Source organism: Ictalurus furcatus, chromosome 19 (genome assembly GCF_023375685.1).
Source record: "Ictalurus furcatus strain D&B chromosome 19, Billie_1.0, whole genome shotgun sequence".
Taxonomy (NCBI): Eukaryota; Metazoa; Chordata; class Actinopteri; order Siluriformes; family Ictaluridae; genus Ictalurus; species Ictalurus furcatus.
Genome location: NC_071273.1, coordinates 26,715,488 through 26,732,439, shown reverse-complemented (window position 1 = coordinate 26,732,439; position 16,952 = coordinate 26,715,488). Strand labels below are relative to the sequence as shown.

At 38.3% G+C, this 16,952-nt stretch overlaps 1 protein-coding gene and 1 long non-coding RNA gene across 2 annotated transcripts in view; both read right to left on the bottom strand.

Moving 5' to 3' along the window:
* Nucleotides 1-3,344: 3,344 nt before the first annotated feature.
* Nucleotides 3,345-7,237, bottom strand: LOC128623407 (uncharacterized). Its single transcript, XR_008388573.1, has 4 exons — nt 7,127-7,237; nt 6,915-6,933; nt 6,731-6,815; nt 3,345-6,601 (listed from the first exon to the last, which is right to left on the bottom strand). It is a non-coding gene; the product is annotated as an uncharacterized LOC128623407 (long non-coding RNA).
* Nucleotides 7,238-7,258: 21 nt separating this feature from the next.
* LOC128623171 (myelin-associated glycoprotein-like) overlaps nt 7,259-16,952 on the bottom strand; it is an 11,364-nt gene continuing 1,670 nt past the window's right edge. The window contains exons 3-5 of the mRNA XM_053650058.1: nt 16,654-16,952; nt 16,314-16,571; nt 7,259-7,596 (exon numbers count right to left, since the gene is read on the bottom strand). The exon at nt 16,654-16,952 is cut by the window's right edge and continues 28 nt beyond it. Coding sequence (XP_053506033.1) covers nt 7,259-7,596; nt 16,314-16,571; nt 16,654-16,952 — 895 coding nt within the window. The remainder of the gene's footprint in view (nt 7,597-16,313; nt 16,572-16,653) is intronic.

Below are 16,952 nucleotides of genomic sequence, written 5' to 3'. Positions count from 1 at the left end.
CTACAAGTGAGCCCCATTATGGCGATACCAACTGTACCACCCTGGAGATTCATAAAACCATCTGTAGATACAAGATTACAACAAATATTAAAAGAGAATTCTAAAATAGCACCACAAGGGATAATAATTCAAAACTATATGGACCAGTATCAGGATAAATTACTCATATATACAGACGGGTCAAAACAGCCTAAGACTGGCCACACTGGTGCGGCCTTTTTCATTCCCTGGTATGAATTAGAAGTCAAAAAAAGGGCGACCGATCATTTATCAGTGTACACTGTAGAATTATTAGGAGTCCTATTGGCACTGCAGTGGTTGGAAAAAAATCATCAGAGCCAAGATGTCGCTATAGCTTCTGACAGTCTATCAGCACTATCAAGCATACAGTCTGGGAAAACATCATGCAGACAAGACATTGTCTACAAATACTTCATCTGCTTCTCATACTTCATGCTAAGGGGCTGAGTGTTTCCTTCTTCTGGGTTCCTGCACATGTAGATGTAGAAGGGAATGAAACTGTGGATGTACTGGCAAAAAGTTCGATAAAACATGAAACAGTTGATATACAAATACCATTAAGTAGAGCAGAGATCAAAACCATTATAAAGGGACACACGCATAAAATACGGCAGGAATACTGGGACACAGCTGACACCGGACGACCCCTATATACCATACAAAAACAAGTAGGCATGAGTGTGAGGCAGCGCAGAAACCCAAAGGAAGAGATGATAGTTACGCGTCTTAGAATAGGTCATGCTGGATTAAATCTAGCATTACACAGAATAGGAAAACACCCCACTGGACTCTGCACACACTGCAGTACACAAGAGACGGTGAAACACATTCTGTTAGACTGCAAAAGGTATGAGGAGGAAAGAACTGAGCTAGAGATGCAGATTGGAAAACAAAACATGACACTAGAGAACTTGCTGGGGAAAACATCTGGGGAAATGCACCGCCCCCTAATGAACTATTTAAAAAGAACTGGTATAAGTGAGAGAATTTAGTAATCTATAGTACAAATAAATAGTATATAACTACTTATCTCTTTACTTTCTTTTGTGTATGCAGTATCGTTTTGGTATTATTATTACTAGGGGTGTTTTTTTCTAGTTAATTTTAGTATTATTATTATCACTATTATTAGTAGTATTTATTTATTTATTTTTTTACTATTATTTGTTTCTATTTTATTTTATTTTTGTTTGTTTGTTTGTTTGTTTGTTTGTTTGTTTGTTTATTTATTTATTTATTGCCAATCTACTGCCCACACTCCAGTCCAGTAGGTGGCGGTAATGCACCTTTAGTGGTTTGCCAACCGCCATTAAAAAGAAGAAGAAGAAGAAGGGGAAGAAGAAGAAGAAGAAGAAGAAGAAGAAGAAGAAGAAGAAGCAGCAGCATGGCGTGGGATGTTGGAGGTGGTTACATGTGTGTTGGTTATTAGAGATTGTGTTAGTTGTGTAGCTTCTATTCTATATTCTGACTGCTGTTCTGGTTGTAGATGAGAAATCTAATAACACCAACAAACAGTAAAAACACAAAGAGGGAACCAGATAAGGTGCTGCACTGTGTCTGCATTCTGGGAAAAACAACAACAAAAGTTTAACATATAAAAATAAATCACATTGAAATTGAACACTCATCAGATTAACCCACTGTAGCTGCCTGCCTGAACTGATGGAATTAAGCAGGAGTGAGGCGACACCCAGGTTGTTAATGCTAACATCAATGCACAGTGGGCGTGTCTATAAATGACTGACGGATGACAGCAGTTCAGTGTTTTGGCTTTGTTGGCCTGGACAGGTGTGTGCAGCCACCAGTGACATGCTGCGAGTGACAGTGGCTGCTATACAGCTAGGTCAAGCAGCTTGTAAGCATGTGCCATGAGCTCAAGCGCTGCACAGCAGAGCACTAATGGATCTTGCAAGGACATTTTTGCTGAGCGATGCCAAGGGTAATTTTGCTTGGTGTTGATACAGGAAAACAGCGAGCTACCCACTCCAACCCATCATGAGAAATAGTCTTATGATTGTGGAAATACGAGGACAATCACCACTCAAAAACACTTCAAAGCTCCACCAGGTGTGGGATTTAATTTAAGACACAGGAAAACAGGAGGGTAACAGAGTATGTAGTTTACTGAGAATCACTATCATACACATATTCTGGGGAGGGAATAGGGCTTGTAGGTGAATAATTTGTGGGTGAGAGGTCATATGATGTGTTTGTAGCAAAGCTACTATCATCATCAGAGGAAAGAATAAACAGGCCCTCCACAGAAGTTACGGGAAGAAATTGTGCTTCAGTTTGAGTGGAAGCATGAACATAGGTCACCGATGGAATGATACGATAGGCGGGAGAATAGGGAGGCCCGGTAGGTACAGGTGAGGAGCAGAGACGTTCCAGCAGAGCTGTAACATCGATGGCCAAATAAGCCAGCTGATGACGTATATATTCACTCTGGCCGCCGAGGCCTGTGGGGTTGAGCAGCCGAGAGAGAGAGAGTCCGGCTGCAGCAGGGCGTTGATTAACTGGATGGAGATCGGAGAGAAAGGATGGAAATTAGATAAAACAGTAGTGGTAACACTGGAAATATATTCACATAAATACATGAACAAGCACATGTAAAGAATGTAAGAAACAGGTATCAATACATGACATGGATAAGGGGAAAAACACACTCATGCGATGTTTTGAAAAACACACACCCACACACTCAAAAATGTTCAAGAGGAACACACACACACACTCACAGATATGATCAAAAGAAACGCACACACACACACATACTCACAGGATGTCTAAAAAGCACCAAAAACCCTAAACAAACTTAGAATTAGAGAAGAAATACGTGTAACATTAAGCAGTAATAAAAATATATCTCACCCATAATGAAGAAGTGATGAAAATATCCAAATTAATTGTTCAGGACAACGAGCGACGAGATGCACACAGCTCGGTTACCGGAAGTGGGTATGGCAGTGGGGCCATGAACATTGTTTTAAATACCCAAGAAGAAAACCTGGAGATAAGGAGATATCCAGTGACTGAAAATGTGTTCTAAGGGGAATTCAGAACGAGAAAAGCTCGTTCTAACCGTATTTCATTTTGAGGAAAGTTGGGTTTAAGGGCAAATCAAAAAAAGACGTTAATAAAGCATATTGGGATTCCAAAAGAATGAGATAAGTAGGCGTAACCTACAGATAAGACTGAAGAATAGGGCATTGAATCTGTGCTTAGATTCAGATCACTTTTGGGACGTCTCACGAGGGGATCTCATGTTGTTTTTTGAACAATAAACTGGATTTTTGCTTCTGTCATCTATCTTGTTTGTGGCTTCATTTTGATCAGTAAATTGAGGATTATTGTATTGACGAACTAGAGGAAATACAGCAACCTAGTCGTTTTAGACACGACACACGCTTCTCATATGTCATGCCTGGACTATGAGGAACGCCTCCCGTGGCTATAATTGTGAGGAAAGAGTTGCTTAAATTAAAAACAATATGTGTAGCTGATTGAAGAGCTGCTAGAATGCAAGAGAAACCAGATAGAAAGTAAGATTAGAAAGTAAGATTAGAAAGTAAGATTAGAAAGTAAGGTAATTGAGCCACTGTTTATTATTATTATTTTTTATTGTTGAGGTATTATGACATGAATATGAAGTTAATATAAGACTATTGCCAGGTCTGAAGGAGACGTTCACCTGGAGCTCTGTCTGTAGTCACCAGCTGCTATGCAGCTTAAAAAATGACTTATTAAGTCACAACAACGAATAATAAACACAACTTGTGAATGTATTTTTTCTAACCTTCAGCAGGGCACTGAGCCTCAGTTGCAAAGAAGAAGACCTGAGAGGCGATGCCCAGATTATTGGAGCCAACACACTGCAGAGTGGGCGTGTCCTTAACGGACTGAGGGATGGAAAATGAAATGGACCTTTTGGAACTTGTGCTCATTCAATTCTTTTCAAAATAACTTTATTGATAGGTCTGTAGTTAGTACAATTTTCAAAGCAACATCAATAACAAACATATCGATAATATCAATAATGATAAAATGAGAAACCATAAATGTTAAATTGCAATAACAATATTCGGCCTCGTTTATCGTGCTGAATACAAATAAATAAAAATCATTTTTTTCTTAAATAATCTGCAGAAGCATTTACACAAGAAGTGGGGAGTTCATTCCCCAAATGAATCCAGTTATCTGGTGAAAATATCTCTATTCTACATTCTGCTCCTGATTTTGTGTAAAATAAGATAAGGAGATAAGGAGACTGCACTACTTCAGGTGATATATCATCTATCTAAATATCAAGCAACTGGTTTAACTAAGGCTAATGTTAGCCACGCAGTGTGAGTTAGCTTGTACTTTGCAGTTTCTCAGTTACATGACAAGCCGTGTGTTTTTTTTGTCTTATTAACTTCAAGAGAAAGAAAGAGAGAGGCTGGTGAGGGGCCGGCTGTTTAAAGCTGCTATAAAATAAGTAAGAACAGGATCCAACTTGTTTTAGCGACACACCACAACATTAAATGTACAGAAAATAGTATGAAAAGTCATTTTTGAATAAAAACTTAAAGGATAATAAAGGACTTCCTCACAAACCTTCCACAATCTGTAAAGCTTGGCCTCTAGCTGTCTTCTAGCATCATGCTCAGCACCGGCTCTCCACAAGGCTGTGTGCTGAGTCCTCTACTCTACTCCTTGTACACATATGACTGCACTTCTTCTCATCTCTCCAACACCATCATTAAGTTTGAGGATGACACTACAGATATCGGACTTATCTCGGGAGGGGATGAATCAGCCTACAAGGAGGAGGTCCAGAAACTGGAAGTGTGGTGTTGATGAAACAACCTGACTCTGAATACCAACAAAACAAAAGAGCATCATTCTGGACTTCAGGAGACGTAGTGCAGACCCGGCCCCACTCTGCATCGACGGGGACCGTGTGGAAAGGGTTCACACGTTCACATTTTTGGAGCCCATATTTCCGATGTCCTCTGTTGGTCTGCCAACACCTCAGAGATCGTCAAAAAGGCACATCAGCCACTACACTTCCTGAGAGTGCTCAGGGAAAACAACCTGCAGTGTAAGCTACTGGTGGACTTTCACTGCTCTACCATCGAGAGCGTGCTGGCGTACTGCATTTCAGTGTGGTACTCCAGTTACACAGCAGCAGACGAGAGAGCTCTCCAAAGAATAATTAACACAGCCCAAAGAATCACTGGCTGCTCACTACGCTCCCTGTAAAACATTGCCTGCTCCCGCTATCTCAGTAGGGCCAAAAACATCATCTCTGATATATCACACCCAGGCCACTACCTGTTTGATCTCCTGCCCTCAGGCAGGTGGTATAGGTCCTTAAGAGCAAGGACCTCACGTCTACAGGACAGTTCTTTCCCATCTCCTATCAGGACTTTAAACTCACACATGCACTAAATGTGGATTTTGCACTTTTGCACTTTAGGTAAATTGGTTTGTCTATTTTTCTTCTTTTAATTATTTTTTTATATCAACTTCGATAGGACTTCAGATTTCGTTGTATGCAGAGATATACAATCACAATAAAGATCATTCACTCTTTCATTCATTCATTCATTCATTCACTCATTCATTCATTCATTCATTCATTCACTCATTCATTCACTCATTCATTCACTCATTCATTCATTCACTCATTCATTCACTCATTCATTCATTCATTCACTCACTCATTCATTCATTAATTCATTCACTCATTCATTAATTAATTAATTCATTCACTCATTCATTCATTCACTCACTCACTCATTCATTCATTCATTCATTCATTCATTCATTCACTCATTCACTCATTCATTCATTCACTCATTCATTCACTCATTCATTCATTCACTCATTCATTCGATCATTCATTCATTCACTCATTCATTCACTCATTCATTCATTCACTCATTCATTCATTAATTAATTCATTCACTCATTCATTCACTCACTCATTCATTCATTCATTCATTCATTCATTCACTCATTCATTCATTCATTCACTCATTCACTCATTCATTCATTCACTCATTCATTCATTCATTCATTCACTCACTCATTCATTCATTCACTCATTCATTCATTCATTCATTCACTCATTCATTCATTCATTCACTCATTCATTCATTCATTCATTCACTCACTCATTCATTCATTCACTCATTCATTCATTCATTCATTCACTCACTCATTCATTCATTCACTCATTCATTCATTCACTCACTCATTCATTCATTCATTCATTCATTCATTCACTCATTCATTCATTCATTCACTCATTCATTCATTCACTCATTCATTCATTCATTCACTCATTCATTCATTCATTCACTCATTCATTCATTCATTCATTCACTCACTCATTCATTCACTCACTCATTCATTAATTCATTCATTCACTCATTCATTCACTCATTCATTCATTCATTCATTCACTCATTCATTCATTCATTCATTCACTCACTCATTCATTCATTCACTCATTCATTCATTCACTCATTCATTCATTCACTCATTCATTCACTTGCAGCTTTTCAAATGTTGTTCTTTTTTCCCCTCGTCTCTGAAACACACAAAACAAAACCACACATTCATCAGCTCTTTATAAAGGTCATGGCTGAAAACCTGAAGCAATAAATGAAGTTAATTGAATAAAGTTAAGGATGAATGTTAATGAGTGATGTGATGTCACCTCTGTTAGTCTGCAGAGTTTCATATTCAGAGTTCTGTACAGCAGAGAGCTGGAGAGAAGCGTAAGTATCTCCTCTCTGTAGAACCTTCACATAATAAACACCATCAATAATAATAATAAATATAATAATCATAATAATAATAATAATAATAATAATAATAATAATAATTTGTCGTTGACTCACCTTTATTTTCCTGGACAATCTAGAAAATTAATCCATGAAATAATTTTGTTTATTCTGTCACAAACTGAACTCTAAGTTTAAATTCATAACATTATTTATTTCACAACAATAATAATCTAATTTATTTCAGTTTTTCTGACCATTCCGAACTGATCTTTATCTTAAGTAAGTTTTTATTTGAGAATTTGATTAATTATTAATCTGTGACTTACTGCTTTACTTTGTAGATGAGAAATCCAATAACACCAACACACAGGAGAACCACAGAGAGAGAGGGAACCAGATAAAGTACTGCAGTGTGTGTGCATTCTGGGAAATAAATAAATGTTATATATAAATAATAATTAATCACCAGGAAATTGAACATCTGTTTTATTAACCTGCTGTAGCTGCCTACCTGAAATGATGGGATTAATCAGGTGTGAGGCGACACCCAGGCTATTGATGCCAACACACTGCAGAGTGGGCGTGTCTATAAATGACTGATGGATGGAAATGAAGCTTCTTAAACCCCCGTTACTCATAGACTCCTCTCGAATGGGCGTGGCCTCAGATGAAGAGACAGTTTGACCGGAGAGACGCCACTCCAGTTTAGGAGTCGGATTTCCATAAACATCACAGGAACACATGATCAAATCCTGAGCAATGATACAGCTGGAGGAGGGAGAGACCTGAGCAGCATCTGAGAGAGAGAGTGGGGGTGGGGGGGAGACAGAGAGACAGAGAGACAGAAAGTCATGCATTTGGAGTCAACGACAAAAGTTGTGTCAATATTTACATGTGGAAAGTTTCCAAATGTAATACGATGAAACATAAAAGCAAGAAACAATTTATAAATGAAAAATAAGAAGACTAATACAATGATATATATGAATGAGAAGATGGAGAACATTGAAATAATTCCAACAGGAGTCTAGTATATTGTAGACTGATGGAGTCATTTCATTCCCCTGGTTGCAGGAATGTGGGTCAGAGAGACCATGTGGATTAAAGCTGAATATTTACATTACCTTTAACAAAGTCTCAGTTGCCTTCCGGTTCCGGTGACAGGGTACGCTGGCGTGTTTTACCGCTGCTCATGTCACCGATTTGTTTGTTTTCGTTTGTTTATATAAGTCATATTGTTTTAAATAACAGTGAGTTATTTAAGTTATATTGTGTTCAGTGCCCCTACGGTTGTGATGTGGTGGTGCCATTTTATATATTTTGGACTGTTGTTTTTATTTCTGTGTTCCACCTGGAATAACCTTCAGTGTGCAACGTTCGGCTGTGCGTGAGGACCGTACGACTTTGTGCTCGCAGTGCGCTACGGAGTTTCATTCGCTCTGGCCTTGCGAGTGTGCTCTCACCGACCATGGCTTTAGGTACACTACACGCCAGCTTCTGAATTTAAAACAGAGCTCTTATTGTCTAGCCAAAGACTCTTACAGAATCTGTCGAGACGCTGGATTGCTACGTCCTAAGCGATATATCCATCGGGGTTTGAGGCGCAGTTTTGCTGTCTCATCCTCCCCTAACATCTTTGTCCCCATCTTTCGAGGTAAGACCAACAAACTGCTCCATACTGGTGTTGATCACAGTAATTTAATATCGGTTCCCCGCGTGGAGATTAAACCAGTCGTCTCCGCTTCAGAGCCTGGCCTATGCTGCATTATTCAATGGCTTGGATACTCATTACTTATCTGCTTTATTAATCCCTTACACCCCAAATCACAGACTGCGCTCCTCACAGTGTAATCTGTTAACTGTTCCACAAACACACTTAAAATCTACAGGTGACAGGGCTTCTGTCTCTGCTCCTTCACTTTGGAACTCTCTTCCTCCTGATCTCAGGGAAGCTCAATTAAGACACACTTTTTTAAACTTGCATTTGACTGCTGATGTCTACTTTTATTATTATTATTATTATTATTATTATTATTATTATTATTATTATTATTATTATTATCATTTATAATTTTTTTTCTGTGTACTGCCTAATTTGTGTACAGCTCTTTGAGAAGCTGCTTTTAAAGGCGCTTTATAAAATAAAGTTTATTATTATAATTATTATTGTTAATACACACGTCGGGGCATGTCTGATCTCAATCCTAATTCCATGGTGTACAATGTGGTGATTTTAACAGTATTCAGGTTCAAGAAGTATCATTTACAGAATGTTTTTATCTCCTGCTTTGTTCTATTCTGCTGTGTGTGACATAATTATGTATAAGTAGACAACACAAAATACAAGAGGAGCTAAGAAGAAGATCTCAAGGGAGAGACTTTTCCATCTAGTCTCAAAGGAGAATGTTCGATCTGATCTCTCTCTCTCTCTCTCTCTCTGACGCAATTCCACCTGCATCCTATGCTGATGAACACGACTCCTTACTTACTGGTATGTTGGCTTGAAAATGTCAACATTCTGTTTTTCTTCTTCTTCTTCTTTTTCTTCTTCTTCTTCTTCTTCTTCTCCTCCTGCATTTCTTCCATATTCACAGGTTGCAATTTTTGAGGTAGATCCAAAAGAACTCTGCAGGATTGTAGATGCTACATGTGAATAGTGTCCTTGTGCTTTTGGGAAGGATCGTAATGACCGTTGCTGCATTTCAACATTTCAACATTTTCCCCCATAGGAGTACATTGAAAAGTTATTTTAAACTGATTTAATTCATTCACTTTGCAAGCTACAACCACAAAAATTTCACAATCTCAAACCTGCATACACCAGGACCTGTCCTGCTAAATTACAGACAGATTATACTCATCCTTTTCTTTCTATCCATCCTCATTTCTTCCCCATTCATTATATTGGGGAAATACAATTGTCTACATTTCTGCACAAATATGATGTAAAAGTCCTAAAAGTAGATAAAGAGAACCCGATTAAACAAATGAGATATAAATATTACACTTGGTCATTTATTTATTGAGGAAAATGACATATTACATATCTGTGAGGGGTAAAAGTATGTGCACCTTTGCTGTCAGTATGTGGTGTGACCCCCTTGTGCAGTAATAACTGCAGATAAACGTTTGGGGTAACTGTTGATCAGTCCTGCACATCAGCTTGGAGGAATTTTATCCCGTTCCTCAGTACAGAACAGCTTCAACTCTGGGATGTTGGTGTGTTTCCTCACATGAACTGCTCACTTCAGGTTCTTCCACAACATCTCTATTGGATTAAGGTCAGGACTTTGACTTGGCCGTTCCAAAACATTACCTTTATTCTTCTTTAAGCGTTCTTTGGTAGAACGACTCGTGTGTTTAGGATCGTGGTCTTGCTGCATGACCCACTTTCTCTTCAGATTCAGATCATTCGAGTTGTCCTGGTCCAAATGCTGCAAAACGGTCCAAACCCTGACAGTACCACCACCATGTTTCACAGATGAGATAAGGTTCTTATGCTGGAATGCAGTGTTTTCATTTCAAATATAACGCTTCTCATTTAAACCAAAAAGTTCTATTCTGGTCTCCTCCATCCACAAAACATTTTTTCATTAACCTTCTGGCTTGTTCCTAGACGTTCACATACTTTTGCCACTCACAGATATGTAATATTTGATCATTTTCCTCCATAAATAAATGACCAAGTATAATATGTTTGTCTTGTTTGTTTAATTGGATTCTCTTTATCTACTTTTAGGACTTTTGTAAAAATCTGATGATGTTTTAGATTTATATAGATTTATTTATTTATACAGAAACGTAGAAAACTGTAAAGGGTCCACAAACTTTCAAGCATCAGTGTAGGTGACGTCATCAACACTGAGAGTAAACTGTCTGAATTCACTGTTTTAATATAAACATTTTCCTCTAAATTCCTTAAACTTTCACCTACAGATGTGGCCACTGAAAATGCGTCTTCAAGGAAAAGGGATCCTGCGATTTCATGCGGTATCATGCAGTAACGAAGTAAATGTAATGCGTTACTACCCAGCTCTGAGTATCCGTGACAGTCAGGATGTGTAAATCACGTTGTGAATACGCTCTTTCTCTAATAACACATTCGATAAATGCTGCCACATGCTTAAATTAATACATAAAATGTTTGAATATTTGGTTTAATTGGGATCGATTCACACAGTACAGGTACAATGACTATAATATTTAAATTAACATGGGTAAAGTGTGTGTGGTAGAATAACACAGTGGTAATGTGGCTGTTGCAGCAACCAGGGTTCATTCACACTGAAAATAATATGATCAAATCATGGTTGATGTACGAAAACAAATTATGTTAATGTAACTCAATTCAATCACGAGGAACCGAATTAAGTACATTCAATGAGCTTTTTTTTGAGTGTGTTCACTTAAAACCAGTTTTTTAATAGTGAGATTTTAAATCTAAGAAAAGAACAACAATTTCCATTGGTCAGAAAGAAGAAGATGGAATTCATTCAACACTACTTTGAGGAAGGACATTTATATTTACACATGCACAAATGAATCGACTTTCTACACTGAAAAAGTTATTAAATCAACGCACACTACTGAACTGGTGTTCAAACCCACGGTTGCTGGAATTCTACACCAAGGAGGTTATCACTACACTATCCTAACACACACTCTATAGCCACGTAGGGGCGGCTGTTGCTCAGGTGGTAGAGCGGGTTGTCCACTAATCGTAGGGTTGGTGGTTCGATTTCCAGCCCGCATGACTCCACATGCTGAAGTGTCCTTGGGCAAGACACTGAACCCCAAGTTGCTCCCGATGGCAAGTTAGCACCTTACATGGCAGCTCTGCTACCATTGGTGTGTGTGTGTGTGTGTGTGTGTGCGCGCGAGTGTGTGTGTGTGTGTGTGTGTGAATGGGTGAATGAGACACAGTGTAAAGCGCTTTGGATAAAAGCGCTATATAAGTGCACCATTTACCACATTAATTACAATACTATACACCATTCAATCTTGTAATTAGAAACTTGTTTATATTATATTTGTTTATATTAGGTTAGTCATAAGTTTTAATGAGAAACATAATATTTTTATGTAAACCATACCTAATATTTTTTCTTAAATCTAACTGACCACACATTCCATTTTTTTTTACTGTACTTTGTGTTCAGCTACAGTATGTTGTTCCATGCACCACCTGCTGGTTATTGTGTGAAGCACAACAAATGAATTTAAGTATGCCTGCAGGGTGCTGCGTGATCTCACGTGACGAATCGCGTGAAACCACGTGAAAAAACACGCAATCTTAAAGGCCATAGCTGTAGAAACTCCATTCAAGCTTTAAATTATTGAGCTATTCCTCCTTTCAAAAATAATATCTAATCGTTTCAAAACATATTTTCCAAGTTTGGAGCGTTTGCTTGGCACAACTTTCACTTGCATTCAGAATCTGGTGCCATTAGCTTTAGCTTTTACTAAATACTCATGTTTATTTAAACAGCCGTAAATCAAACAATTCCTGCTCCACCTGCACACGTTCTACATCAAATTGATCAGCAAAGTCTCCTTACACAAAAAACCTGTCAGGTCAACTCCCGTGTCCACTGAACACTATAACACGACAAGTACACACAAACTACACACAAACTACACATTAACTCTGTTACCTTCTCAATCACCTGACTTGTAATCACACACACACTCACCCAAACACACACACACACACACACACACACACACACATACACACACAGTAAGTTTAGTTATTTAATTGTTTTATATTGTTTAACTGTTTTAAATTAAATTGACCAGTTTTTCAAAAATAACAAACTATTTTATGTTTTTCTATGTTTTGTGTTTAATTAAGATTTTATATTTCTAACACTTAAAACAGACAACTCGACAATTAGAACGTAAATGTTGTCAAACCAAACTGGTGATATTTCAAACAGCATGGAAGGAGAGCCTACTGAAATATAGGAAATCTCTTGGCGATGCTAGAAAAATCTATTTCTCCACCTTAATAGGAGACAACAAAAACAATTCTAGATTCCTTTTCAACACAGTAGCAAAATTAACTAGGAATAAAACCACTACAGAGAGAAACACAATCATTACATAGCAGTGAAGATTTCATGACATTTTTCATCGATAAGGTTGAAAATATTAGACGTGAAATACAGGCCATTAAATTAAAACCGGACAGTACTGTAACAAACCCATTACATGACAATGTAGCAATATCAGATCAATGTTTAGAGTGTTTTGCTCCGCTTAGAGAGACCGAACTAGCTACATTAATCTCTTCAGCCAATTCATCAACTTGCATACTAGATCCCGTACCTACATGTTTGTTTAAACAGATTTGTCCAGGAGTAATTGAACCACTTCTAAATATAATCAATTCTTCCCTAAGCACTGGCTATGTACCTAAATCACTTAAATTAGCAGTTATTAAATCTTTGATTAAAAAACCTGATCTTGACCCGTCTCAATTGTCCAGCTATAGACCAATATCAAATCTCCCCTTCATCTCTAAGATTTTAGAAAAGGTTGTAGCAAAGCAGTTATGCTCGTACTTAGATAGGAATAACATTCATGAAATGTATCAGTCAGGCTTTAGACCTCATCATAGCACAGAGACAGCGTTAGTTAAAGTAGTAAATGACCTTCTACTGACCTACGATCAGGGTTGTGTCTCGCTGCTTGTGTTACTCGACCTTAGTGCAGCTTTTGATACTATAGATCACACTATTCTCCTTGATAGATTAGAAAATGTTGTTGGCATTAAGGGAACAGTCCTCTCCTGGCTCAGGTCTTATCTGACCGATCGTTATCAGTTCGTAGATGTAAATGGTGAATTCTCCATGCGTACTGAGGTTACCTTTGGAGTTCCACAGGGTTCTGTTTGAGGCCCACTGCTTTTTACTTTATATATGCTACCTCTAGGTCAAATTATTCGTAAACATGGAATTAGCTTCCACTGTTATGCTGATGATACACAGTTGTATGTTTCAGCGAAGCCAGAGGACAGACAGCAGCTTAGTAAAGTTGAGGATTGTGTAAAGGACATTAGACATTGGATGTTAACTAACTTCCTTCTACTTAATTCTGATAAAACAGAAATACTTTTATTAGGCCCACGTGTAGCTAGAAGTAATCTTTCTGATCACATGATTACTCTGGATGGTCTTTCTGTTTCATCATGTGTAGCAGTTAAAGACCTTGGAGTGATTATTGACTCCAGTCTATCATTTGATGCTCATGTAGATAATATTACTAGGATAGCCTTCTTTCATCTCAGAAATATTTCTAAAATAAGAAACATATTGTCACTACATGATGCAGAAATACTAGTTCATGCATTCGTCACCTCTAGATTAGATTACTGTAATGCCTTACTGTCTGGATGTTCCAGTAGGAATATAAATAAGCTCCAGTTAGTCCAGAATGCAGCTGCTAGAGTCCTAACTAGAACAGAAGATACGACCACATCACCCCGATCTTATCCACACTGCATTGGCTCCCAGTAAAATCTCACATTAACTATAAAATACTTTTATTAACCTATAAAGCACTAAACGGTCTAGCGCCACAATATCTAAGCGAGCTTTTGGTTTTATATAATCCGCCACGCCTACTTAGATCAAAAGATGCAGGCTATTTGACGGTACCTCGAATAGTGAAGGCTACAGCAGGGGGAAGAGCCTTCGCTTACAGAGCCCCACAGTTATGGAACAGTCTTCCTATTAGTGTTCGGGACTCAGACACAGTCTCAGTGTTTAAGTCTAGGCTTAAAACGTATTTGTTTACTCAAGCCTACCCTGACTAGATTCTGTTCTACTACTTCGCAGTCATAATTATCTTTTTTCTCCCTCTCTCCTTTCGCCGAGCCCCACATGAATTTATGGAGATACTAGAGATCCAGATCCTTTCTGCCTCTGGATGGAGCTCAAATCTTCTCTAATTCCAGACTGCTGGGACTACGGCTGCTCCTAAGGCCATACAGACTTCATATAAATCCATAATGAACTTTTTCACACTATCTGTTGTTACCCAGATGAGGATGGGTTCCCTTCTGAGTCGGGTTCCTCTCAAGGTTTCTTCCTCTTAAAACATCTTAGGGAGTTTTTCCTTGCCACCGTCGCCACTCAGTGGCTTGCTCAGTTGGGATAAATTCGCACCTTTAATATCTGTATACCGTGTTGATATTTCTGTAAAGCTGCTTTGAGACGATGTCTATTGTAAAAAGCGCTATACAAATAAAATTGAATTGAATTGAATTGAAAGTAATTTTAGTTATTTAATTGTTTTATATTGTTTAACTGTTTTAAATTAAATTGACCAGTTTTTAAAAATAACAAACTATTATATGTTTTCTATGTTTTGTGTTTAATTAAGATTTTATATTTCTAACACTTTAATTAAAATGTTATTGTTCAGAATCAGATAAATTTAATTAAATATCAGAGTCAGCATTAAATTTTGTAGTTATATTTTTAAGTAATAAAGATAATACATGCATTTAGCCTTCGGCTATTTCCATTCTTATGGATAGGAGTTCAGTGGAATAAATATTATAATTTTACACTTAGTCCTATAATATTGACAATATATTGCTGCAGGAATTGTCCTAGTTTTTTTGTTTGTTTGTTTGTTTTAATTTTAATTTGTGCTTCAATAATTAATCGTGTTATAATTTAATGAAACCACAGGATATTAAATTGATGTCATGCAATTATAATGTGTGGGATGTAGGAATTTCATTACACTTTAAATTCACTATTTTAGAATTAGAATACTGAATTAGACGTATATTTCTGTCACTAGTTGCACATTTATTAACATCATAAATGTTGTCTATTGTTTAAGTGATTGCTGTTGTGGCCAGACGATGGCGCTGCATTGGCAAAAGTATGTAGCTAATGTTTATTTGGCTAGCATTAGCAATGTTTCATATAATTAGTTACTTAAAGACCTTGTGCTTTAAATAACATCCAAAACAATGCTTGGGTCCTACAGTGCTTCCGGTAAACACTACAGGACACGGCTGAGGACTACAGCCGGGGGCGGCTGTGGATCAGGTGGTAGAGCGGGTTGTCCACTAATTGTAGGGTTGGCGGTTCGATTCCCGGCCCACATGTCTCCACATGTCTCCACATGTCTCCACATGTCTCCACATGTCTCCACATGTCTCCACATGTCTCCACATGTCTCCACATGTCTCCACATGTCTCCACATGTCTCCACATACCAAAGTGTCCTAGGGCAAGACACTGAACCCCAAGTTGCTCCTGATGGCAAGCTAACGCCTTGCATGGAAGCTCTGCTACCACTGGGGTGTGTGTGTGTGTGTGTGTGAGAGAGAATGGGTGAATGAGACACAGTGTAACATGCTTTGGAACCAGTAAGGTTAAAAAAGTACTATATAAGTGCAGACCATTTACGTGAGTTTCTAATCATTTTAGATCTCAGTGTCTATGTTAATATGATTTAGCGCTAACAATACTCCAGCACTGTACTCACACTGAACATCCAGGAGGACAGATGAGGTGTGATCTCCGTGCTGGTTTTGAGCTCTACAGTAGTATAGACCACTGTGTGTAGAATCAGTGGTGTTGATGGTGAGATGGTTTCCGGTTCCTATCTGCTCTCCGTTCTCTCTGTACCAGGTGTAGTTCAGCACTGCTGGGTTTGCATCACTGCTGCATCTCAGAGACACTGAACTGCCCAAAAGCACTGAAGCAGATGGAGATGCTGAAACTGACGTGTTTCTAGGACCATCTAAAGGAGGAAGAACAGGATTTAGGAGACTCCAGGAATGATTAAAAGTGTAGTGAATGTGAAGTGATTAATCAGCACTTACACAGAACATGTAGTATAAAAGAGCTCTGTGCTGATTTGTTCCTGTTCTGGAGCTGGTAGGTGGCAGTGCAGGTGAAATTGAGTCCATGATGAAGGTGAGTAGCGGTGAAGTTCAGCTGAGAGGAGCTGAATCTGGTGTTGTGGTTCTGCTCCTGTCTTCTCTCCTCAGGCAGGAAGTTCCATGTAAAAGTGGGTGGCTTTAAGAGACATGGAGGAGCTGGAGCAGAGCAAATGAGACTCACTGAAGTTCCCTCCACCACCTCATTTTGGTCCTCCACCTCCCCCTGATCCTCCTTATAC